General features: G+C 42.5%; 1 protein-coding gene across 4 annotated transcripts in view; it reads left to right on the plus strand.

The window, feature by feature from the left end:
• Positions 1-25,825, plus strand: part of SRRM3 (serine/arginine repetitive matrix 3) — a 678,443-nt gene that overhangs the window by 321,874 nt on the left and 330,744 nt on the right. For all 4 annotated transcript variants that reach the window (XM_077296283.1, XM_077296282.1, XM_077296284.1 and 1 more), the window contains exon 4: positions 1,745-1,998. In XM_077296283.1, coding sequence (XP_077152398.1) covers positions 1,775-1,998 — 224 coding nt within the window. In that variant the 5' untranslated portion in view covers positions 1,745-1,774. The remainder of the gene's footprint in view (positions 1-1,744; positions 1,999-25,825) is intronic.

Genomic DNA, 25,825 nt, shown 5'->3' on the forward strand with positions numbered 1-25,825 from the left:
TGGGTTTCCTCCGGGTTCTCCGGTTTCCTCCCACATTCCAAAGACATACTGATAGGGAATCTAGATTGTGAGCCCCATCGGGGACAGCGACTATAATGTGTGCAAACTGTAAAGCGCTGTTTGGTTGCCTTCTCGTTGTATCCAGTGTTCCACAATGTAGATATACACTCACCGGCCACTTTATTAGGTACACCATGCTAGTAACGGGTTGGACCCCCTTTTGCCTTCAGAACTGCCTCAATTCTTCGTGGCATAGATTCAACAAGGTGCTGGAAGCATTCCTCAGAGATTTTGGTCCATATTGACATGATGGCATCACACAGTTGCCGCAGATTTGTCGGCTGCACATCCCAAAGATGCTCCATACAAGGCAGGATGGATCCATGCTTTCATGTTGTTTACGCCAAATTCTGACCCTACCATCCGAATGTCGCAGCAGAAATCGAGACTCATCAGACCAAGCAACGTTTTTCCAATCTTCTACTGTCCAATTTCGATGAGCTTGTGCAAATTGTAGCCTCAGTTTCCTGTTCTTAGCTGAAAGGAGTGGTGCCCGGTGTGGTCTTCTGCTGCTGTAGCCCATCTGCCTCAAAGTTCGACGCACTGTGCATTCAGAGATGCTCTTAGGCCTACCTTGGTTGTAACGGGTGGCGATTTGAGTCACTGTTGCCTTTCTATCAGCTCGAACCAGTCTGCCCATTCTCCTCTGACCTCTGGCATCAACAAGGCATTTCCGCCCACAGAACTGCCGCTCACTGGATTTTTTTTCTTTTTCGGACCATTCTCTGTAAACCCTAGAGATGGTTGTGCGTGAAAATCCCAGTAGATCAGCAGTTTCTGAAATACTCAGACCAGCCCTTCTGGCACCAACAACCATGCCACGTTCAAAGGCACTCAAATCACCTTTCTTCCCCATACTGATGCTCGGTTTGAACTGCAGGAGATTGTCTTGACCATGTCTACATGCCTAAATGCACTGAGTTGCCGCCATGTGATTGGCTGATTAGAAATTAAGTGTTAACAAGAAGTTGGACAGGTGTACCTAATAAAGTGGCCGGTGAGTGTATATCTTCCATAAGAAAAGCTAACCTAGAAGGCAGTGGGAATACAGAAACATAATCAAAATTATACTTCACATCTCAATTGTGTTTCTCTCCTGGAACCCAAATAATTTTCTAGTATGAAATATTTTTTATCATCATCGTAGTATTCCCGCTGTTTCATTGCATGGTTATCTCATTTTTGTTTATATTTTGCTTACGCTCAGTAAAGAAAATGAATTCCGTCCGCATTGTTTAATAATACATCTAATAGCAGCTTACCATCCGCAGTACTCCTAAGGTGTGTCTGTAATTACATTACAATGTGCATAATAGCTCCTAACGCTGCCAGAGCTACTTTTCCAATTAGCTATTACAATTTGTTCCCTTTGGGGTGCGCGGCAATCTCTCGCTGTGTTTTACACATGGTCAGTTCTCCCAAATCCCTAATATATGAGAATTGACTTCTCTGTCTGCAATGGAAGCCTTCATAATGTAGCTTGTGCTGCTTGGTTGGCAGCGTTGGTCACTGTCTAGCAGAAAAGCAGATTAGTACAGCTCTTCCTCCATTAAGCCGTCAGCTTTAATTTAACAGAGCGGCTCAGAGCATGGAGACTATTTCCGGTTACTGTTCTGTTTCAAAGGTGTGTGAAAGATAAGGAATAAACGTTAGCTTAAATGAATCTGTTTGCATTTTTTTACAGGAAACATAAGAGCTGTAAGGAGGCATTGCAATGTCGATTTGCAATAATGGTGCCAGAATTCCATCACCACAGGAAGCTGCCAATGGTGTTACCCAGCCCAGTGCCTCGGGCACCTGGCATAAATCAGAAGAAGAAGCAAGAGCTGCAGAGCCCAACCTTGTTAAGAAGGCCCACAGAGAAATTTTGGATCATGAGCGGAAAAGAAGGGTAGAACTAAAGTGCATGGAGCTGCAGGAAATGATGGAAGAACAGGGGTAAGTCATTATCCACTGGCAGCCATATGAAAATCCAATTATAATGTAAATGACATATTCTGTAACTCTCGCAGGCGCAAGTTATGGAGTGATAATATATGAGCTATCAAGAACTTCACTGAGCTGATAAAGAGGCTTCTATTATGCACGTACGTTACTTGTAAGTGTTAAAGGAGCACGCCGGTATTTTTTTCAGCAGTGATTTGTGTATGTGTAATGAATGCAGTGACATACTCACCGGTGATCGTCTTCTGCCATTTTCAGCAGTGCTTCGGTCTGTTCTGGAATCATTTGACCACCTTTGTGATCTGTGTCTTCTGTGTTAAGTCTGGGTTGTCCAGTAGTGGATAATCACAGCTTAATTAAATCAGGGCCTAAAATAAAAACAGTCCATGCCAACCTCCCACAGTCAACGATGTTCGCAATGGTGACCATTAGAGAAAAGGAAACTATATGTGATATTTGCGCTAAATGCACCTATATGAAGCCATAAATAGTTAAAATACTGGGGAATGTCATAAACTAGGTTCCTCATACAGGACCAGGATTAACAAGATGTATTTACCTTAATATCAAAGAGAAGGAGATCTGTGTCCAGTGCTGGCATGCGGAAAGGTCCTTCACTCATGTGCTGAAAGGTTGGTGTCTGAAGCCTTCTCTGAATCTCTGTTCCAAAAATATCCAATGTGTTGCAGAGCAAATAGTAGTATAGGAGACGCTGTCCCGGCCGGTGACTAGCGTACTCCCCCAGAGCTTGGTAACTGCCGTGCACAGGCAGTGGCGGCCGCGTGTATAGAGCTGAAGCCGACAAGGTGCAGAACCTTGTGTGACGTCACAGTCACGTGATGTGTACACGTGACCAGCTACAAAGCTGCGGAGCTACGGAGCTACGAATAGCACACAGGACCAATTAATCCTACGCGTTTCAGAGTCGCTGACTCCTTCATCAGGGATGGTGCTGTGTGCAGGATGTGTGCTTTATATAGCGTGCCGCCATTTTTTTTTTTTTTTTTTAAATAATTTATTATTTGCTCATTGGATAAAAGCAAACAGTTCTATCTCCATATTTAGACCATGGGGGGCCAAAGTATTTAGTTTAAATATGTACCTCATTTCTTCTCTTGACATTTGGTGAATAAAGTTGCCACCCCTCCAGTCTTTTTTCACTATTTTCAGTCCAGTGACTAAAATGTCCTCAAGTGAACCCCCGTGATATTTGGCAAAATGTTGAGATAAAGGGTGTTCCGAGAATTTGTTACTAATGTTACACAAATGTTCTCTAATCCTTACATACATAGGGCGAATAGTGCGGCCTATGTATAATTTCTTGCAAGGGCACATAATGCTGTAGATAACTCCTTTAGTGGAGCAGGTGATGAAATCTTTAATATTAATTACTGTTGACTGATTGGAGATGGAGATTTGTTTCTTTGTGCCTAATTTCTTACATGATAAGCATTTTTTGCATGGGAAGAAGCCATTGGGGCGTTTTGATAAAAAATGATGATTTTTTTCTTCTTTCTCCAGAGGTCTACATATCGTTGGGGCAATTAGATTCCCCAAATTTTTTGCCCTTTTGAAGACGAATTTTGGATGCACTGGTAGTAACTCCCCAATTATCTTGTCCTCTTTGAGTATGTTCCAATGTTTATTTACAATCTTGTTCAGCAGTCCACTTTTAGAATTATATTGCATTATAATTGGAATCTCGTAATCTCCCCATTTTTCTCCATTCATTTTTTCTGACTTCTTTTCTGTCTGCATCAGGAGCCTTTCCCTCGGATGTTCTCCAACCTGTTCCTTAGTTTCTAACAGGAATTTTTTGTCATATCCTTTAATTACAAATTTCTCCACCAAGAGGTTTGCTTCCTTGTTATAGTCGTCCAGTCTAGAGCAATTTCTATGTGCCCTGATGAATTGGCTCTTTGGAACATTGAGAAGCCAACTAGGAAGATGACAACTGTCCAAGGCTATATAGTTTCCAGAATCAGTGGGTTTGTGATATATTTGAGTATGTATTTTGTTGCTGTCAATAAAAATTCGTAAGTCTAAAAAATGTATTTCTTTATTATTTATAACTGACGTGAATTTTAAAAAATAATCATTTATGTTTAAGTGTTGGATAAAATCATTTAGTAAAATGGGGCCCCCAGACCAAATAAAAATAATATCGTCAATGAACCTCTGCCATAGGACCAGGTTCGACCGTAGCTCACCCCCGCTGAAGATGGTTTCTTCTTCCCACCTTCCTACGTAAAGGTTGGCGTAACTAGGGGCGAACCTGGTACCCATGGCAGTACCCCATTCCTGGGAGTAGTAGTCCGCCCCGAATTTAAAATAATTGTGAGTGAGTATAAAATCGATACAGTCTAGAATAAAAAGATTCTGATCCCTGGGTGTCTGGCTATTCTTTGACATAAAATATTCAACTGCTTCACATCCCTTTTTGTGCTCAATCACAGTGTAGAGGGAAGTTATATCTAAAGTCCCCATGATATAGTGTTCTTCCCATTGTATCTTCTGCAAAATATTTAAAATGTGTGCACTATCCTTTAAATAGGATGGAAGGAGGGGACACAGTCTCTGTAGGTAGCAATCCACAAATTTAGAAAGGTTAGATGTGAGCCCTCCTATGGCGGAGATGATCGGTCTGCCTGGTGGATGCAGCAGATCTTTGTGGACCTTAGGTAAATAATAAAAATATGGAGCCCGGGGATGCATGTTATTTACAAAATCAAGTTCATTCTTATTTAAAAATCCCTTTTGGAAACCTGTTTGTATCAAGCTTTGCATTTCTTTCAGATAGTTAGCTGATGGGTCCATGGTTAGTTTCTTATAGGTGCGATTGTCACTCAACAGCCGTAGAGATTCTTTAACATAATCGGGAGTGTTAAGTATAACTATACCACCCCCTTTATCGGCCGGTCTGATGGTTATTTGTTTGTTGTCTTGAAGTTGTTGAATCGCCCTACGTTCTTGATTAGACAAATTATACTTGAACTGAGAACATTTTCTGTCCGAAATTTTTCTAATATCCCGAATCACGTTATTCTGAAAGGCCTCAAACGCCTCAGAATATTCCTGGATCGGGTTAAAATTTGATTTCTTTTTGAGATGGGTGTGTTGATACGGATCAAAAGTATCCATTGATCCATCATTATTTGCCATGCTTAGCTTCTTTTTTAGATAATGTTTCTTAATAGCCAGTTTCCTCATGAACAGTTTCACCCCTATGTAGGCCTGAAATTTATTGAACTTTGTACTTGGTGCGTATTTAAGGCCCCTATTGAGTAAGCAAGCCTCATTGTTGCTCAGTGTGTGATTGCTCAGATTGAAGATCTTCTGTTTTAATTGTGCTGAGATGTTTTCCTGTTGTTGATGTACTGATCTCTCTTTTTTGGTTGATTTCCCGCCCCTACATCCCCTTTTTCGTTTTTTCTTTGTCCCTTTTGAAAAAAAGGAGGGAGATGGCTTTGTGTGATTTTTTGGTTTATTTTGTTGTAATTTTTTATCTTTCTGTCCTAACATGAAAGATGTCACCTGTTTCTGTCGTAGAGGTTGTGAATTAGATTGTTCCCAGGAAATCCCAGGGGTATTGTCATTATTTTCAAATGCTAGGAATCTATTATGTGTTTCAATAGTTGGTATTGGGGTGGAGATATCCGGGGCAATATTTGATTGAATGAGATTATCTTCCATATTGGTGTCTTCTGTGCCGTTATTTACATTTGTTTCGTTAATTGTGAAGTTTTCTACATCAGAAGTCAAGTGGATAGAATATCTTTCACTTGATGATAACAATGAACTGGCATCACCATTTATTTCATCAATTGTTACCATTGGGAAGTTATGTATTGGAGTATGGCCCTGCTCCAAATGGGGTGTCTTAATTTTTTTCTTTCTACCTACTTCGGGATGATCATTATGCTCTAGACCAGTTAATTGAGGACACTTCCCTTCCTCAAATAGATCCCTACCAAATTTTCTTTTTTTCCTTTCCATAATTTCATTTTCTTTAATTTTGATCCTTCTGCGTATGCTATTGGAGAGTTTAATCAGTTCAGGATGCATCTCAAATGGTTTGATCACTTCAAAAAGCTTAGCTATTTCATTCCTTATTTTAATTAGTTCTTTCCTTCTTTTTTCGATAATAAATGATACTGCTCTCACTGAAAATTCGTGGAACATGGCGTTCCATTCATCTAGCGTGTTTGGATCGCCAATGTCGCCTGACAGTGACTTTTGTACCACCAGGCCCTTAGGTATATAGTCAAGTGATAAATATCTCTCAAGAGTAGCTATCTCCCATAGGTCCCTCATCTCCTTTATTAAATGCTGTTCTAGAGTTTTTAATGAGTCTATGGCATTTTTTATATCGTCCTTATTCGATTCCATAGGTATCTCTGAATGAACAATGTTAAAAAATTTTTGGATTGCATGAACCCTATTTTTCCTATCACACCATAGTTCACTCATTCTAGTTTGTTTAGAAAAAAAAAAAAAAAAATTAAAGCTGCTGGCTCTGGAAAGGAGTGATGAAAGATAATAAATATGTCTAAAAATGAACCATACGGCGCTGCTTAGTTGCTCCAGGTGAATAAGCAGCAAATATATGGACGAAATCACTCCCAATCGTCCCAGAAGTGGTTAATCAAAGAAAACTATATGTGATATTTGCGCTAAATGCACCTATATGAAGCCATAAATAGTTAAAATATTGGGGAATGTCATAAACTAGGTTCCTCATACAGGACCAGGATTAACAAGATGTATTTACCTTAATATCAAAGAGAAGGAGATCTGTGTCCAGTGCTGGCATGCGGAAAGGTCCTTCACTCATGTGCTGAAAGGTTGGTGTCTGAAGCCTTCTCTGAATCTCTGTTCCAAAAATATCCAATGTGTTGCAGAGCAAATAGTAGTATAGGAGACGCTGTCCCGGCCGGTGACTAGCGTACTCCCCCAGAGCTTGGTGACTGCCGTGCACAGGCAGTGGCGGCCACGTGTATAGAGCTGAAGCCGACAAGGTGCAGGACCTTGTGTGACGTCACAGTCACGTGATGTGTACACGTGACCAGCTACAAAGCTGCGGAGCTACGGAGCTACAAATAGCACACAGGACCAACTAATCCTACGCGTTTCAGAGTCGCTGACTCCTTCATCAGGGATGGTGCTGTGTGCAGGATGTGTGCTTTATATAGCGTGCCGCCATTTTTTTTTTAATTTTTTTTTAAAATAATTTATTATTTGCTCATTGGATAAAAGCAAACAGTTCTATCTCCGTATTTAGACCGTGGGGGGCCAAAGTATTTAGTTCAAATATGTACCTCATTTCTTCTCTTGACATTTGGTGAATAAAGTTGCCACCCCTCCAGTCTTTTTTCACTATTTTCAGTCCAGTGACTAAAATGTCCTCAAGTGATCCCCCGTGATATTTGTCAAAATGTTGAGATAAAGGGTGTTCCGAGAATTTTTTACTAATGTTACACAAATGTTCTCTAATCCTTACATACATAGGGCGAATAGTGCGGCCTATGTATAATTTCTTGCAAGGGCACATAATGCTGTAGATAACTCCTTTAGTGGAGCAGGTGATGAAATCTTTAATATTAATTACTGTTGACTGATTGGAGATGGAGATTTGTTTCTTTGTGCCTAATTTCTTACATGATAAGCATTTTTTGCATGGGAAGAAGCCATTGGGGCGTTTTGATAAAAAATGATGATTTTTTTCTTCTTTCTCCAGAGGTCTACATATCGTTGGGGCAATTAGATTCCCCAAATTTTTTGCCCTTTTGAAGACGAATTTTGGACGCACTGGTAGTAACTCCCCAATTATCTTGTCCTCTTTGAGTATGTTCCAATGTTTATTTACAATCTTGTTCAGCAGTCCACTTTTAGAATTATATTGCATTATAATTGGAATCTCGTAATCTCCCCATTTTTCTCCATTCATTTTTTCTGACTTCTTTTCTGTCTGCATCAGGAGCCTTTCCCTCGGATGTTCTCCAACCTGTTCCTTAGTTTCTAACAGGAATTTTTTGTCATATCCTTTAATTACAAATTTCTCCACCAAGAGGTTTGCTTCCTTGTTATAGTCGTCCAGTCTAGAGCAATTTCTATGTGCCCTGATGAATTGGCTCTTTGGAACATTGAGAAGCCAACTAGGAAGATGACAACTGTCCAAGGCTATATAGTTTCCAGAATCAGTGGGTTTGTGATATATTTGAGTATGTATTTTGTTGCTGTCAATAAAAATTTGTAAGTCTAAAAAATTTATTTCTTTATTATTTATAACTGACGTGAATTTTAAAAAATAATCATTTATGTTTAAGTGTTGGATAAAATCATTTAGTAAAATTGGGCCCCCAGACCAAATAAAAATAATATCGTCAATGAACCTCTGCCATAGGACCAGGTTGTTATGACCCCAATGGCGAGGGTCTCAGAGGAACGTGGAAGTCTGCAGAATACAAAAATCCAGCTCATAGGGCAGTGGTAGCTGGGTTGACCATATATCTACTCCTAACGCCAACACTAGAAGTAGCCGGGGATCATTCCTACGTTGATTCTAGATGACACGCTCCAGCCGGAGAATCTAGCTACCCCTAGTAGAGGAAAACAAAAGACCTTTCTTGCCTCCAGAGAAGGGGACCCCAAAGCTGGATAGAAGCCCCCCACAAATAATAACGGTGAGGTAAGAGGAAATGACAAACACAGAAATGAACCAGGTTTAGCACAGAGAGGCCCGCTAACTGATAGCAGAATAAAGAAAGGTAACTTATATGGTCAACAAAAACCCTATCAAAATCCACACTGGAAATTCAAGAACCCCCGAACCATCTAACGGTCCGGGGGGAGAACACCAGCCCCCTAGAGCTTCCAGCAAAGGTCAGGATATATATTTGGAACAAGCTGGACAAAAATACAAAACCAAAACAAAATAGCAAAAAGCAAAAAGCGGACTTAGCTGATATAACTGGAACCAGGATCAGTAGACAAGAGCACAGCAGACTAGCTCTGATAACTACGTTGCCAGGCATAGAACTGAAGGTCCAGGGAGCTTAAATAGCAACACCCTTAACTAACGACCCAGGTGCGGATAAAAGGAATGACAGAAAAACCAGAGTCAAAAAACTAGTAACCACTAGAGGGAGCAAAAAGTAAATTCACAACAGTACCCCCCCCTTAGTGAGGGGTCACCGAACCCTCACCACGACCACCAGGGCGATCAGGATGAGCGGCATGAAAGGCACGAACTAAATCGGCCGCATGAACATCAGAGGCGACCACCCAGGAATTATCCTCCTGACCATAGCCCTTCCACTTGACCAGGTACTGAAGCCTCCGCCTGGAGAGGCGAGAATCCAAGATCTTCTCCACCACGTACTCCAACTCGCCCTCAACCAACACCGGAGCAGGAGGCTCAGCAGAAGGAACTATAGGCACAATGTACCGCCGCAACAAGGACCTATGAAATACATTGTGAATAGCAAACGACACAGGAAGATCCAGACGAAAAGATACAGGATTAAGGATTTCCAATATCTTGTAAGGCCCAATAAAACGAGGTTTAAATTTGGGAGAGGAGACCTTCATAGGAACAAAGCGGGAAGAAAGCCATACCAAATCCCCAACGCGTAGTCGGGGACCCACACCGCGGCGGCGGTTGGCAAAGCGCTGAGCCTTCTCCTGTGACAACTTCAAGTTGTCCACCACATGATTCCAGATCCGCTGCAACCTATCCACCACAGAATCCACCCCAGGACAGTCAGAAGGCTCCACATGACCCGAAGAAAAGCGAGGATGGAAACCAGAGTTGCAGAAAAAAGGCGAAACCAAGGTGGCGGAACTAGCCCGATTATTAAGGGCAAACTCAGCCAACGGCAAGAATGTCACCCAATCGTCCTGATCAGCAGAGACAAAACACCTCAAATAAGCCTCCAAAGTCTGATTGGTTCGCTCCGTCTGTCCATTAGTCTGAGGATGGAAAGCAGACGAAAACGACAAATCAATGCCCATCCTACTACAAAAGGATCGCCAGAATCTGGAAACGAACTGGGATCCTCTGTCTGACACAATATTCTCAGGGATGCCGTGCAAACGAACCACGTTCTGGAAAAACACAGGAACCAGATCGGAAGAGGAAGGCAGCTTAGGCAAAGGAACCAAATGGACCATCTTTGAGAAGCGATCACATATCACCCAGATAACGGACATGCCCTGGGATAGCGGAAGATCAGAAATGAAATCCATGGAGATATGTGTCCAAGGTCTCTTCGGGACAGGCAAGGGCAAGAGCAAACCGCTGGCACGAGAACAGCAAGGCTTAGCTCGAGCACAAGTCCCACAGGACTGCACAAATGACCGCACATCCCTTGACAAGGAAGGCCACCAAAAGGACCTGGCCACCAGATCTCTGGTGCCAAAAATTCCCGGGTGACCTGCCAACACCGAGGAATGAACCTCGGAAATGACTCTGCTGGTCCACTTATCCGGGACAAACAGTCTGTCAGGTGGACAAGACTCAGGCCTATCAGCCTGAAATCTCTGCAACACACGTCGCAGATCCGGAGAAATAGCTGACAAGATAACTCCATCTTTAAGAATACCAACAGGATCAGCGACTCCAGGAGCATCAGGCACAAAGCTCCTAGAAAGAGCATCGGCCTTCACATTCTTTGAACCTGGTAAATACGAGACAACAAAATCAAAGCGGGAGAAAAACAATGACCAGCGGGCCTGTCTCGGATTAAGGCGTTTAGCAGACTCGAGATACATCAGATTTTTGTGATCAGTCAAGACCACCACACGATGCTTAGCACCCTCGAGCCAATGACGCCACTCCTCAAATGCCCATTTCATGGCCAACAACTCCCGATTGCCCACATCATAATTTCGCTCGGCAGGCGAAAACTTCCTAGAGAAAAAGGCACAAGGTTTCATAACAGAGCAACCAGGACCTCTCTGCGACAAAACGGCCCCTGCTCCAATCTCTGAAGCATCCACCTCAACCTGAAAGGGAAGTGAGACATCGGGCTGGCACAAAACAGGCGCCGAAGTAAACCGGCGTTTCAACTCCTGGAAAGCCTCCACGGCAGCAGGAGCCCAGTTAGCTACATCGGAGCCCTTCTTGGTCATATCCGTCAAAGGTTTCACAATGCTAGAAAAATTAGCGATAAAACGACGGTAGAAGTTAGCGAAACCCAAGAACTTCTGTAGACTCTTAACTGACGAGGGCTGAGTCCAATCAAGAATAGCTCGGACCTTGACTGGGTCCATCTCCACAGCAGAAGGGGAAAAAATGAACCCCAAAAAGGGAACCTTCTGTACACCAAAGAGACACTTTGAGCCCTTGACAAACAAAGAATTTTCACGCAAAATTTTAAAGACCAACCTGACCTGCTCCACATGCGAATCCCAATTATCAGAAAAAACCAAAATATCATCCAGATAAACAATCAAAAATTTATCCAGATACTTCCGGAAAATGTCATGCATAAAGGACTGAAAAACTGAAGGCGCATTGGAGAGCCCAAAAGGCATCACCAAGTACTCAAAATGACCTTCGGGCGTATTGAATGCGGTTTTCCATTCATCACCTTGCTTAATGCGCACAAGGTTGTACGCACCACGAAGATCTATCTTGGTGAACCACTTGGCACCTTTAGTCCGGGCAAACAAGTCAGACAACAGCGGTAAAGGATACTGAAATTTGACAGTGATCTTATTTAAAAGCCGATAATCAATACAAGGTCTCAAAGATCCGTCCTTTTTTGCCACAAAAAAGAATCCCGCACCAAGAGGGGAAGAAGACGGACGAATATGTCCTTTCTCTAGAGACTCCTTGATATATGAACGCATAGCGGTATGTTCAGGTACCGACAGATTAAACAGTCTTCCCTTAGGAAATTTACTGCCTGGGATCAAATCTATAGCACAGTCACAGTCCCTATGAGGAGGCAGTGCACTGGACTCAGACTCACTGAAGACATCCTGATAATCAGACAAATACTCCGGAACTTCCGAAGGCGTAGAAGAAGCAATAGACACAGGCAGGGAATCCCCATGAATACCACGACAGCCCCAACTTGAGACTGACATAGCCTTCCAGTCCAGGACTGGATTATGGGTCTGTAACCATGGCAGCCCTAAAACAACCAAATCATGCATTTTATGTAAAACCAGGAAACGTATCACCTCGCGGTGTTCAGGAGTCATGCACATGGTAACCTGTGTCCAATACTGCGGTTTATTTGCTGCCAATGGCGTAGCATCAATACCCCTAAGAGGAATAGGATTTTCTAATGGTTCAAGAGTAAAACCACAGTGCTTAGCAAATGACAGATCCATAAGACTCAGGGCAGCACCTGAATCTACAAACGCCATGACAGGAAAAGACGACAGTGAGCAAATCAAAGTTACAGACAGAATAAATTTAGGTTGCAAATTACCAACGGTGACAGGACTAACAACCTTAGCTATACGTTTAGAGCATGCTGAGATAATATGTGTAGAATCACCACAGTAGTAGCACAAGCCATTCCGGCGTCTATGAATTTTCCGCTCATTTCTAGTCAGGATTCTATCACATTGCATTAAATCATGTGTCTGTTCAGACAACACCATGAGGGAATTTGCGATTTTTCTATCACATTGCACCGAATTAGGTGTCTGTTCAGACAACACCATGAGGGAATTTGCGGTTTTGCGCTCCCGCAACCGCCGGTCAATTTGAATAGCCAGTGCCATAGTATCATTCAGACCTGTGGGAATGGGAAAACCCACCATAACATTCTTAATGGCTTCAGAAAGGCCATTTCTAAAATTAGCGGCCAGTGCACACTCGTTCCAATGTGTCAGCACGGACCATTTCCGAAATTTTTGGCAGTACACTTCAGCCTCGTCCTGCCCCTGAGACATAGCCAGCAAGGCCTTTTCTGCCTGAATCTCAAGATTGGGTTCCTCATAAAGTAAACCGAGCGCCAGAAAAAACGCATTAATATCAGCCAATGCCGGATCTCCTGGCGCCAGCGAAAAAGCCCAATCCTGAGGGTCGCCCCGTAAGAACGAAATAACAATTTTTACTTGCTGAGCAGAGTCTCCAGATGAACAGGGTCTCAGGGACAAAAACAATTTACAATTATTCACAAAATTCCTAAACTTAAACCTGTCTCCGGAAAACAGTTCAGGAATCGGTATTTTAGGTTCTGACCTAGGATTACTGATAACATAGTCTTGTATGCCCTGCACACGAGTAGCCAGCTGGTCCACACTTGTAATCAAGGTCTGGACATTCATGTCTGCAGCAAGCATAGCCACTCTGAGGTAAAGGGGAAGAAGAAAAAAAAAAAAAAAACTCAGAATCTTCTTTCTTATAATCCCTCTTCTGCAATGCATTAAACATTTAATACGGGCCTGGCAAACTGTTATGACCCCAATGGCGAGGGTCTCAGAGGAACGTGGAAGTCTGCAGAATACAAAAATCCAGCTCATAGGGCAGTGGTAGCTGGGTTGACCATATATCTACTCCTAACGCCAACACTAGAAGTAGCCGGGGATCATTCCTACGTTGATTCTAGATGACACGCTCCAGCCGGAGAATCTAGCTACCCCTAGTAGAGGAAAACAAAAGACCTTTCTTGCCTCCAGAGAAGGGGACCCCAAAGCTGGATAGAAGCCCCCCACAAATAATAACGGTGAGGTAAGAGGAAATGACAAACACAGAAATGAACCAGGTTTAGCACAGAGAGGCCCGCTAACTGATAGCAGAATAAAGAAAGGTAACTTATATGGTCAACAAAAACCCTATCAAAATCCACACTGGAAATTCAAGAACCCCCGAACCGTCTAACGGTCCGGGGGGAGAACACCAGCCCCCTAGAGCTTCCAGCAAAGGTCAGGATATATATTTGGAACAAGCTGGACAAAAATACAAAACCAAAACAAAATAGCAAAAAGCAAAAAGCGGACTTAGCTGATATAACTGGAACCAGGATCAGTAGACAAGAGCACAGCAGACTAGCTCTGATAACTACGTTGCCAGGCATAGAACTGAAGGTCCAGGGAGCTTAAATAGCAACACCCTTAACTAACGACCCAGGTGCGGATAAAAGGAATGACAGAAAAACCAGAGTCAAAAAACTAGTAACCACTAGAGGGAGCAAAAAGTAAATTCACAACACAGGTTCGACCGTAGCTCACCCCCGCTGAAGATGGTTTCTTCTTCCCACCTTCCTACGTAAAGGTTGGCGTAACTAGGGGCGAACCTGGTACCCATGGCAGTACCCCATTCCTGGGAGTAGTAGTCCGCCCCGAATTTAAAATAATTGTGAGTGAGTATAAAATCGATACAGTCTAGAATAAAAAGATTCTGATCCCTGGGTGTCTGGCTATTCTTTGACATAAAATATTCAACTGCTTCACATCCCTTTTTGTGCTCAATCACAGTGTAGAGGGAAGTTATATCTAAAGTCCCCATGATATAGTGTTCTTCCCATTGTATCTTCTGCAAAATATTTAAAATGTGTGCACTATCCTTTAAATAGGATGGAAGGAGGGGACACAGTCTCTGTAGGTAGCAATCCACAAATTTAGAAAGGTTAGATGTGAGCCCTCCTATGGCGGAGATGATCGGTCTGCCTGGTGGATGCAGCGGATCTTTGTGGACCTTAGGTAAATAATAAAAATATGGAGCCCGGGGATGCATGTTATTTACAAAATCAAGTTCATTCTTATTTAAAAATCCCTTTTTATTCTAGACTGTATCGATTTTATACTCACTCACAATTATTTTAAATTCGGGGCGGACTACTACTCCCAGGAATGGGGTACTGCCATGGGTACCAGGTTCGCCCCTAGTTACCCCAACCTTTACGTAGGAAGGTGGGAAGAAGAAACCATCTTCAGCGGGGGTGAGCTACGGTCGAACCTGGTCCTATGGCAGAGGTTCATTGACGATATTATTTTTATTTGGTCTGGGGGCCCCATTTTACTAAATGATTTTATCCAACACTTAAACATAAATGATTATTTTTTAAAATTCACGTCAGTTATAAATAATAAAGAAATAAATTTTTTAGACTTACGAATTTTTATTGACAGCAACAAAATACATACTCAAATATATCACAAACCCACTGATTCTGGAAACTATATAGCCTTGGACAGTTGTCATCTTCCTAGTTGGCTTCTCAATGTTCCAAAGAGCCAATTCATCAGGGCACATAGAAATTGCTCTAGACTGGACGACTGTAACAAGGAAGCAAACCTCTTGGTGGAGAAATTTGTAATTAAAGGATATGACAAAAAATTCCTGTTAGAAACTAAGGAACAGGTTGGAGAACATCCGAGGGAAAGGCTCCTGATGCAGACAGAAAAGAAGTCAGAAAAAATGAATGGAGAAAAATGGGGAGATTACGAGATTCCAATTATAATGCAATATAATTCTAAAAGTGGACTGCTGAACAAGATTGTAAATAAACATTGGAACATACTCAAAGAGGACAAGATAATTGGGGAGTTACTACCAGTGCGTCCAAAATTCGTCTTCAAAAGGGCAAAAAATTTGGGGAATCTAATTGCCCCAACGATATGTAGACCTCTGGAGAAAGAAGAAAAAAATCATCATTTTTTATCAAAACGCCCCAATGGCTTCTTCCCATGCAAAAAATGCTTATCATGTAAGAAATTAGGCACAAAGAAACAAATCTCCATCTCCAATCAGTCAACAGTAATTAATATTAAAGATTTCATCACCTGCTCCACTAAAGGAGTTATCTACAGCATTATGTGCCCTTGCAAGAAATTATACATAGGCCGCACTATTCGCCCTATGTATGTAAGGATTAGAGAACATTTGTGTAACATTAGTAAAAAATTCTCGGAACACCCTTTATCTCAACATTTTGCCAAATATCACGGGGGTTCACTTGAGGACATTTTAGTCACTGGACTGAAAATAGTGAAAAAAGACTGGAGGGGTGGCAACTTTATTCACCAAATGTCAAGAGAAGAAATGAGGTACATATTTGAACTAAATACTTTGGCACCCCACGGTCTAAATACGGAGATAGAACTGTTTGCTTTTATCCAATGAGCAAATAATAAATTATTTAAAAAAAAATTTAAAAAAAATGGCGGCACGCTATATAAAGCACACATCCTGCACACAGCACCACCCCTGATGAAGGAGTCAGCGACTCTGAAACGCGTAGGATTAGTTGGTCATGTGTGCTATTTGTAGCTCCGTAGCTCCGCAGCTTTGTAGCTGGTCACATGTACACATCACGTGACTGTGACGTCACACAAGGTCCTGCACCTTGTCGGCTTCAGCTCTATACACGCGGCCACCACTGCCTGTGCACGGCAGTTACCAAGCTCTTGGGGAGTACGCTAGTCACCGGCCAGGACAGCGTCTCCTATACTACTATTTGCTCTGCAACACATTGGATATTTTTGGAACAGAGATTCAGAGAAGGCTTCAGACACCAACCTTTCAGCACATGAGTGAAGGACCTTTCCGCATGCCAGCACTGGACACAGATCTCCTTCTCTTTGATATTAAGGTAAATACATCTTGTTAATCCTGGTCCTGTATGAGGAACCTAGTTTATGACATTCCCCAGTATTTTAACTATTTATGGCTTCATATAGGTGCATTTAGCGCAAATATCACATATAGTTTTCTTTGATTAACCACTTCTGGGACGATTGGGAGTGATTTCGTCCATATATTTGCTGCTTATTCACCTGGAGCAACTAAGCAGCGCCGTATGGTTCATTTTTAGACATTAGAGAAAAGGATCTCTAGATGTGAAAGTCCTAACAAATCTCTAGACCGTGCTGAAGAATGATGATTAGCCCAAAATCCAAATAAAAGTGAAGAGGCGCCATATTGGAGTTCAGATTTTGTTGGAATGGTTTGAGGGTGCCGCGTCACACCCTGAGATGCCAGAACAGCAAAACCCTTCAATAAATTACCCCATCTTACAAACTACACCTCTCAATGAATTCATCTAGTGGTCCATTGAGCAACTTATTAGCATACAATTTTAGATATGAATTTCTGAAAAGCAGCAAAATGGATTTCTTCAACAAGCTGAATAAAATGATACCTTCATATTTGTGATCCGATGCCTTATTCCAGAGAAATCCACATTTTCTTATATGTAAATGAGCTGTTTCAGGACTATGGGCAGAGCAAAGATCTACATGAAAATCTGTCTCCAGAGCTTATTTTAACCCCTTTCTGACCTCGGACGGGATAGTACGTCTGAGGTCAGAACCCCTGCTTTGATGCAGGGCTCTGGTGGTGAGCCCGCATCAAAGCCGGGACATGTCAGCTGTTTTTCTAGTACACGACATGCTAAAACCAATGATGTTGTTCAAAAGTACAACTTATTTAGCAAAAAATAAGCCCTCACATGGCCATATTGACGGAAAAATAAAAAAGTTATGGCTCTGGGAAGGAGGGGAGCAAAAAACGAACACGGAAAAATGGAAAATCCCAAGGTCATGAAGGTGTTAATGAATAAGGGAGTTACCAGTATGAGACATGTAAGTAACACAGAGCAGTAGAACTGAACAATGTTTTATTACAAACACGTTAGTAGCTGCAGCTCTCACAGCTCTGCTGTATTGCAACATTATTGCAACACTGCCTGTGAGATGGAAGCTGAAGCACTAAGGCTACTTTCACACTAGTGTCGTGTGACGCACGTCACAATGCGTCGTTTTGGAGAAAAAACGCATCCTGCAAAGTTGCCCGCAGGATGCGTTTTTTGTCCATAGACTTGCATTTGCAGTGCATTGCGACGGATTGCCACACGTCGCATCCGTCGTGCGATGGATGCGTCGTGTTTTGGCGGACCGTCGGCACAAAAAAAGTTCCATGTAACTTTTTTTGTGCGTCGCGTCCGCCATTTTCGACCGCGCATGTGCGGCCGAAACTCCGCCCACTCCTCCCCGGACTGCAGAATGGGCAGCGGATGCATTGTAAAACTGCTTCTGCTGCCCACGTCTTGCAGTTTATTCACAGCGTCCGTCGGTACGTCGGCCCGACGCATTGCGACGGGCCCGTACCGACGGATAAGTGTGAAAGTAGCCTTAGAGGAACCTACAGATGTGTCAGTTATAATCACACACAGCTCTGCATATCTGCATAGCAGGCAGCAGCAATTACTTATCACACTGGTAACCATTACATATCACACTGGTAACTCCCCTTTTATTTACAATAATCTCTGGAGGCAGATTCTCATGCAGATCAGTGTCCAGCCCATAGTCCTGGAAGATATCAGTTACATATAAGAAAACGTGGATTTCTCTGGAGTAAGATATCAGATAGAAGATATCAAGGTATCATTTTATTGTGCTCCCTATGACCTACATGCCCATATGGGCAGCTTTGAATGGTTGATCCTACAGACAGATTCCCTTTAAGCCCTCACTTATAGGCCGGCGTTACACTAGCGAGTTTTATGGACGTATGAGAGGTGCAGAAAATACGGATTGCATACGGTACAATGATTCTCTATGTCCCAGCTCCTATCTGCCGTATTTTACTGATCCGTATTATACGGTCTTCTACAGCCATAGAAAATCGCAGCATGCTGCGTTTGTCACCGTATTGCGCAAAAAAATTGCCAATGAAAGTCTATGGGGGCGAGAAAAATACGGATTACACACGGACCAGCAGTGTGACTTGCGAGAAATACGCACCGGTGTTCTATAGAAAAGCCGGTAATTCAATTGCCGGCTTTTTCTTTCTCCTTCACAAACCCGACAGGATATGAGACATGGTTTACATACAGTAAACCATCTCATATCCCTTTTTTTTTAATGAAATAAAGACACAGGGTGTTGTAATATTTTATTATACTGGTAATCCACCTGAAGACCCTCGTCCTGTAAAAAAGGTGAAATAAAAAATCAACAATATCCCATACCTTCCGTCGTTCCGTCAGTCCCACGATGTAAATCCATCTGAAGGGATTAAATCATTTTACACCCAGGAGCTCTGCTAAAGCAGTCGCTCCTTTCTGTAAAACCCCGGGGAATGAATGGAGTGCAGGGGAATGTCCTGTAGTTACCTTGAGTCGCGGTGATGCGCCCCCTGCTGGATGTCCTCATATGAACTCGAGCGTGGGAAATTTTCCCGGGCTCGAGTTCATATGAGTTCATCCAGCAGAGGGCGCATCACCGCGACTCAAGGTAACTTCAGGACATTCCCCTGCACTCCATTCATTCACAACATTTTACAGACAGGAGCGACTGCTTTAGCACAGCTCCTGGCTGTAAAATATGCAAAAAAAAAAGGGATATGAGATGGTTTACTGCATGTAAACCATGTCTCATATCCTGTCGGGTTTGTGAAGGAGAAAGAAAAAGCCGGCAATTGATTTACCGGCTTTTCACATATCTCGCGCCGAATGAAATATAAATATAGTATATATATGTATATATATGTATATATATATGTATATATATATATATATATATATATATATATATATATATATATATATATATATATATATATATAGATATATATACGTGTGTCTCAATGACATATATATACACTCACCGGCCACTTTATTAGGTACACCATGCTAGTAACGGGTTGGACCCCCTTTTGCCTTCAGAACTGCCTCAATTCTTCGTGGCATAGATTCAACAAGGTGCTGGAAGCATTCCTCAGAGATTTTGGTCCATATTGACATGATGGCATCACACAGTTGCCGCAGATTTGTCGGCTGCACATCCCAAAGATGCTCCATACAAGGCAGGATGGATCCATGCTTTCATGTTGTTTACGCCAAATTCTGACCCTACCATCCGAATGTCGCAGCAGAAATCGAGACTCATCAGACCAAGCAACGTTTTTCCAATCTTCTACTGTCCAATTTCGATGAGCTTGTACAAATTGTAGCCTCAGTTTCCTGTTCTTAGCTGAAAGGAGTGGTACCCGGTGTGGTCTTCTGCTGCTGTAGCCCATCTGCCTCAAAGTTCGACGCACTGTGCGTTCAGAGATGCTCTTAGGCCTACCTTGGTTGTAACGGGTGGCGATTTGAGTCACTGTTGCCTTTCTATCAGCTCGGACCAGTCTGCCCATTCTCCTCTGACCTCTGGCATCAACAAGGCATTTCCGCCCACAGAACTGCCGCTCACTGGATTTTTTTTCTTTTTCGGACCATTCTCTGTAAACCCTAGAGATGGTTGTGCATGAAAATCCCAGTAGATCAGCAGTTTCTGAAATACTCAGACCAGCCCTTCTGGCACCAACAACCATGCCACGTTCAAAGGCACTCAAATCACCTTTCTTCCCCATACTGATGCTCGGTTTGAACTGCAGGAGATTGTCTTGACCATGTCTACATGCCTAAATGCACTGAGTTGCCGCCATGTGATTGGCTGATTAGAAATTAAGTGTTAACAAGAAGTTGGACAGGTGTACCTAATAAAGTGGCCAGTGAGTGTATATATATATATATATATATATATATATATATATATATATATATATATATATATATATATGCTGTATATATGTTTTAACGAACATTTGAGCAGATAAATCCATTAGATGTCGGTTTTGCAAGCCTGCGAGAAAATATCGCAGTACGGATGCCATGCGGATTACATACGGAGGATGCCATGCGCAAAATACGCTGCCACACCCTGCCTACGGATGACATACGGATCACTATTTTGGGAACATTTCTGCGTATTACGGCCGTAAAAAACGGACCGTATTTTCATACTCTGAGTGTGACGCCGGCCATAGAGTCACGGAACCAATGGAGAAGAAAATACTTCACATAAGGTTCATTTATAGTCTATAGCATAGCGACATATTGGAGCTGTGCTCAATAAATTACCTGATATCTTTAATTAGGGCTACAGATGTAACAGTTTGGAACTGGATGGCTGCAGCGCTACATTAATAGCGCTATTTGCCTAGTGCAGTCATGTACATTCACTTTGAATGAGTGGCATGCTAGGCAAATTGCATAGGTGTGCTGTGCTATTACCCTCCAATGCCAGAGCTGTCAAGTTGGCAGCTGCTACATCTAATTTTATCAAGTGAAATAGCGTGCTTAACTGTTTCAAAGCCACACCAAGTATCTGGGAAGCTGTATACCTGTGATGTTTTAGGTATTCGGTTTATTGATGACTGGTTAAGCAAAAGGAAAAATTTTGATTGGAGTTGGATTATTTTGTGCAGGTTTTAGTGGTTAAATATCAAATGAAAAATCTTATACATGACATTTCCAAAGAGATATTAAATGAACATGTTAGTCCTGGAGGATACTATGTGCACTGAAGCTTACATGCAAGGTCACTAGAGTGTTCTAAATTACCGGCTATGTATAGAACATATGTAAAAGGTCTCAAATCTCCAAAAGTAAGAAATTGTTTGCAATTCAAATTCCATTTTTTCATATAGTGTCTTTACACAAATTGTGGTAGGAGATTGTGAACAAATACAATATTCTGAAGGCTCAATGAAATAAATAAGAGATAGCAGGACCCCTGGGTAAGCAATTATCTTATACAAAGTAGCACTATCATACTGCAATTACATAGACTGGCGAGTCCCCAAACTCTCTACATCACGCAAGTAGGATTTCAAAGCATAATTTAGAATGAATGTCCGTTCTTGTTGACTGTACATTGGCCCTGAGCTTCAGAACAAAGGACAATGAGTTTTGTATACAGGCTTAGGCTAAGTGCGCACGTCGCAGAATTGCCGCGGAAATTGCAGGTCCTTCACACAAAGCATCCATGGAAACTGAAGCGGCCGCGTGCACCGCTGAGAGGCGGGAAGACTTCAGGGCCATCAGAAGGTGAGTATATCACAATTTTTTATTTTAATTCTTTTTTTTTAAAACAATTATATGGTGCCCAGTCCGTGGAGGAGAGTCTCCTCTCCTCCACCCTGGGTACCAACCGCACATGATCTGCTTACTTCCCGCATGGTGGGCATAGCCCCATGCGGGAAGTAAGCAGATCAATGCATTCCTAGGTGTGCGGAATCCCCGCGATTCCGCAAATTTAACCCCTTTCTGACCTCGGACGGGATAGTACGTCCGAGGTCAGAACCCCCACTTTGATGCGGGCTCCGGCGGTGAGCCCGCATCAAAGCCGGGATATGTCTGCTGTTTTGAACAGCTGACATGGGCCCGCAATAGCGGCGGGTGAAATCGCGATTCACCCGCCTCTATTAACTAGTTAAATGCCGCTGTCAAACGCTGACAGCGGCATTTAACCGGCGCATTGCTGACCCCCGTCACATGATCGGGGGTCAGCGATGCTTCTGCAGAGTAACCATAGAGGTCCTTGAGACCTCTATGGTTACTGATCCCGGATAGCTGTGAGCGCCACCCTGTGGTCGGCGCTCATAGCACACCTGCATTTCTGCTGCATAGCAGCGATCTGATGATCGCTGCTATGTAGCAGAGGCGATCGAGTGGTGCCAGCTTATAGCCTCCCATGGAGGCTATTGAAGCATGGCAAAAGTAAAAAAAAAAGTAAAAAAAAAATGTGAAAAAATTAAAAGAATATAAAAGTTTAAATCACCCCATTCAAAATAATAAAAAAAAAAAAAATCAAACCTACACATATTTAGTATCGCCGTGTTCAGAATCGCCTGATCTATTAATAAAAAAAAGCATTAACCTGATTGCTAAACAGCGTAGCGAAAAAAAATTCGAAATACCAGAATTACGTTTTTTTGGTCGCCGCGACATTGCATTAAAATGTAATAACGGGCGATCAAAAGAACATATCTGCACCGAAATGGTATCATTAAAAACGCCAGCTTGGCACGCAAAAAATAAGCCCTTACCTGACCCCAGATCACGAAAAGTGGAGACGGTACGGGTATCGGAAAATGGCGCAATTTTTTTTTTTTAATTTAGCAAAGTTTGGAATTTTTTTTCACCACTTAGATAAAAAATAACCTAGTCATGTTAGGTGTCTATGAACTCGTAATGACCTGGAGAATCATAATGGCAGGTCAGTTTTAGCATTTAGTGAACCTAGCAAACAAGCCAAACAAAAAACAAGTGTGGGATTGCACTTTTTTTCGCAATTTCACCTCACTTGGAATTTTTTTTCTGTTTTCTAATACACAACATGCTAAAACCAATGATGTCGTTCAAAAGTGCAACTTGTTTCGCAAAAAATAAGCCCTCACATGGCCATATTGATGGAAAAATACAAAAGTTATGGCTCTGGGAAGGAGTGGAGCGAAAAACGAACACGGAAAAATGGAAAATGAAATGAAAAATGAAAAAAAGGTCATGAAGGGGTTAATGAACATGCTGCGTTTTTTTCTGGAATGCGATTCCGCTCAGGAAAACAACGCAGCATGTGCACAAAAAATGCGGATTGCATTCTATTAAATAGGATGCTTAATGTGAGCGTTTTTTTCGCGGTTTTGTAGCGTTTTATAGCGAAAAACCGCGAAAAAAACGTGAAAAATCTGCTACGTGTGCACACAGCCTTAGTGTATGTATACCATTTACGTATGCATACCATATGCATAAGGGGTAGTGGCCTGTATTTGTGATAAAATAAGAATAATTGTATATTACAAGGGTTGTTTACTTTCAGGAATGTGGGTCACAAACTCTAAAATGTCTAAAATAACAAACTCGGCACGTCCTCCATCTCGCTGTCGTTGTCCGGAGTTTTGACTGCTCTAGCCAATCGCTGAGTTCTAGCAGCTCCTGTATTGAGCTCGGCAACGTGAGCCATCAACCTTCGTACAGAAGCTGAACGCAGTGGTTAGAGTGGTGACATGCACTGTTGATATCACGTGATTGGTTCTTCCAAAACACTGAGATCATTATAACCATAGCGATTCAGCTGTGGACCCAACGAGGGTGAGTACCTTCTGAGTTTGTTATTTTAGATATTTAGGTATTAGTTTAGTGGCCATTTTTCTGAAAGTGGACAACCCCTTAAAGTATAGGGACGGTAAAGGGAGCACCACGCTTATGCATACAACATGGAGTAAATAATTGGATTACACATTTTTAGTTACTCTGCCTCTAGCTCCTCCCTTATTCTCTCCCCTCTACATAGACTCTTATCAATAGTAACTGACATCTCCTATCTCAGTAATGTAATAATCTGTCTTCACTGAATACAGACTTTACCTATGAATTGAGCATTTTGAGAATTACTGATCACTCCTAGCAGAGAAATAATCAAATTTTTCTGATAAAACACATCACAAAGTTTAATTTTCATGTGTACTATTGATTTATGAAATAAAAATTAAAACAATGGTTACTCTTTAATTGTTGCAAGGTGAGTTTAAGGGTTAATTTTAACGTAAAGCAATAAAGAAGCTTATCGATGTGGTGGTGAATGATCAATGGTAAAATTCCTGAATACCTAAAATATTGAAAGTGGCGCACGTGGTTCATGGACCCACTGTGCCACAGACCGGATTTACCCTATAGGGGCGTGACTAAGCAGCTACCTTGGTGTTTCTCCAGAGCCTTTAGTGGTGAGGTCAGACTTGTGCCACTCCAGGGTGACGTCCGGCCGTAGCTGCTGACCCCAAAGGGCAGACACAATACTTCTGCTTCTCAGGCAAAGCAGGGCGGCCACTTGGAACAAGTTCAGACAGTACTGCCTCTTGAGGCAAGTTCAGACAGGAAGGCCTCTAGGGACAAGTTCACACAAGACGACCTCTTAGGTCAAGTTCACACATTATGGCCACGGGAACAGGTTCACAGTTCTGGCCTGGGTATTCAGCCCCCAGGGTGACAGACAGGTACCACCAATGCGACCACGGGATATGGACACCACCGAAGCGGTCATAGGAAACAAGGGCTAACTATGGCGGACTAGCGGGAACTCGGGATATGGGAAACAGGACACGGGAAACTATCAGACTAACGAAAGGGACCTGGCTACATACAGTTACCACCAACCACCTAACAGAACTATAGAGTTGCTCGGGCACCTCCCAGTAGGGGAGTATGCCTTTTGTACAAGATGTCTCCCAGCTATTGGCCTTGAGACACCTTGCAAGTGAATGCACATTTTACTAAATGCTTCCCAGCACGTGCTGGGAGCATTTACCATGTGCGCGCGCTGCCCCTTTAGGAACAGGGGAGCGCGTGCACCCGTGCCCTAGGCACGGCCCCGAGAAACAGTGCGGTGTACACAGAGGAGGAAGATGGCAGGGGCTGGAACACACCAGGGATCGAGCCAAGGGCAGTGAGTAAGCCGACGTTCCCCGCAAGGTGACAGAATGGGACACCGTGCAGGAGCACCAAGCACAGCGTTACATTTATGATTATTTTAAGTAATGAAGGGTTTATTGTGAGCGTTTATGGAGGTATGTGGCATTGGAGGATTTAGCAGCCAAGTCCCTGGGGGGCCAGGAGAGTAACAAGTTAAACAATCCTGAGATTTAGGAGAATGGAATGGGTTGAATATTCCTGATGCTCTATGGCAGTGAAGGGATCTATGGTATAGCTCATGGTGGTCCACAACAGAGAAAGCATTATTCATATTCTCAGGGCAATAAAGGTGGGTAATTGCCCAGTTTGTTAACCCCTAAAACCAGCCCTGATACTTTGCAGTTTCAGTTGTCTAGCTTATGATCACTCTTGCTTGCAGCAGAAGTAAATGTGATATATTTGCAACCAATTTAATTTCTTAATGTATTAATACAATGTTCAATTGCTTGCGAATATACGGTAAATTCCCTTGATAAATGTGTGCATTTTCTGTAACTAATTAGAATATTCTCTAAGACATCTTTCTCATACACTCAATAAATATTCTCTCGACTGCTTTT

This window comes from Ranitomeya variabilis, chromosome 3 (genome assembly GCF_051348905.1).
Source record: "Ranitomeya variabilis isolate aRanVar5 chromosome 3, aRanVar5.hap1, whole genome shotgun sequence".
NCBI classification, from domain to species: Eukaryota; Metazoa; Chordata; class Amphibia; order Anura; family Dendrobatidae; genus Ranitomeya; species Ranitomeya variabilis.